The sequence below is a fragment of the Cynoglossus semilaevis genome, unplaced genomic scaffold, assembly GCF_000523025.1.
Source record: "Cynoglossus semilaevis isolate Cse_v1.0 unplaced genomic scaffold, Cse_v1.0 C19086842, whole genome shotgun sequence".
NCBI classification, from domain to species: domain Eukaryota; kingdom Metazoa; phylum Chordata; class Actinopteri; order Pleuronectiformes; family Cynoglossidae; genus Cynoglossus; species Cynoglossus semilaevis.
This window is the reverse complement of record NW_007587135.1, coordinates 1-909: the sequence shown is the minus strand read 5'-3', so window position 1 is coordinate 909 and position 909 is coordinate 1. Positions and strand designations below refer to the sequence as shown.

Below are 909 nucleotides of genomic sequence, written 5' to 3'. Positions count from 1 at the left end.
CAGTCCAGGGATCTGGAAATTGGTGGCCAAGTTCCGCAGTAACCCACAGCAGAGCTACACTGCAGAATTTGAAGTCAAAGAATATGGTATGTCCCTTTATTGGATATGTTTTTGCTGTAAAAATGTATTCACTTACTTTTGTGTAGAGAATAATCTCGATTTTAATTTTCAGTGCTGCCAAGTTTTGAGGTGAAACTGACACCTGTGACCTCTTTCTTCTATGTGGACAGTCCAGATCTCATTGTTAACATCAAAGCTGAGTAAGTTGTTTTTGTCAATTAGTTTAATAGAACTTGTTTTATCATGAACTGGGTGGAATAAAAAATCACCAGGGATTTAGTTACACTAGCCCTAAAACAATTTTCATGTGTGTTTTCAGGTACCTGTTTGGTGAATCTGTGGATGGCACTGCTTATGTAGTATTTGGTGTCATAGCTGAAAATCAAAAGAAAAGCTTAGCCGGCTCTCTTCAGAGAATATTGGTATGTTGTTATAATATTTTCACTTTTTTGTCACATCATATAAATGTGCTCAACAATGACAATAAGATGGTTATTCTGAATAGATGTCTTATTTTTTCAATGGTACCTGGTAATGTGTGGCTGTAGTAGTATGATGTACTAACTCAAATGTACGATTCTTATTATGTCATATTAGGTTGAAAGAGGCAGTGCAGTGGCTACACTGAAGAGGGAACACATCTTACAAACCTTCAACAATATCAATGATCTGGTTGGAAAATCACTGTTTGTAGCCGTCAGTGTGCTGACAGACAGTGGTAAGAAAAGACCACGTGACATCGCCATATTTTTATGTTGTATTATAATGTCACAAACAACCCAAAAAGTACTGTCAGACAACTTCAAGAAAAAAAGTAGAAGAAAAGTGAACTACATATAAAAAAAAAAA

The 909-nt window shown here is 35.8% G+C and overlaps 1 protein-coding gene across 1 annotated transcript; it reads left to right on the top strand.

Annotated features, from left to right (window-relative positions):
- Positions 1 to 4: 4 nt before the first annotated feature.
- On the top strand, positions 5 to 909 carry LOC103399307 (complement C3; the record flags this gene model as incomplete). The annotated part of the gene is made up of 4 exons (XM_008338007.1): positions 5 to 86; positions 173 to 260; positions 380 to 482; positions 658 to 909. Coding segments are annotated over 4 exons (516 nt in total), but the record flags the coding sequence as incomplete, so codon positions are not given.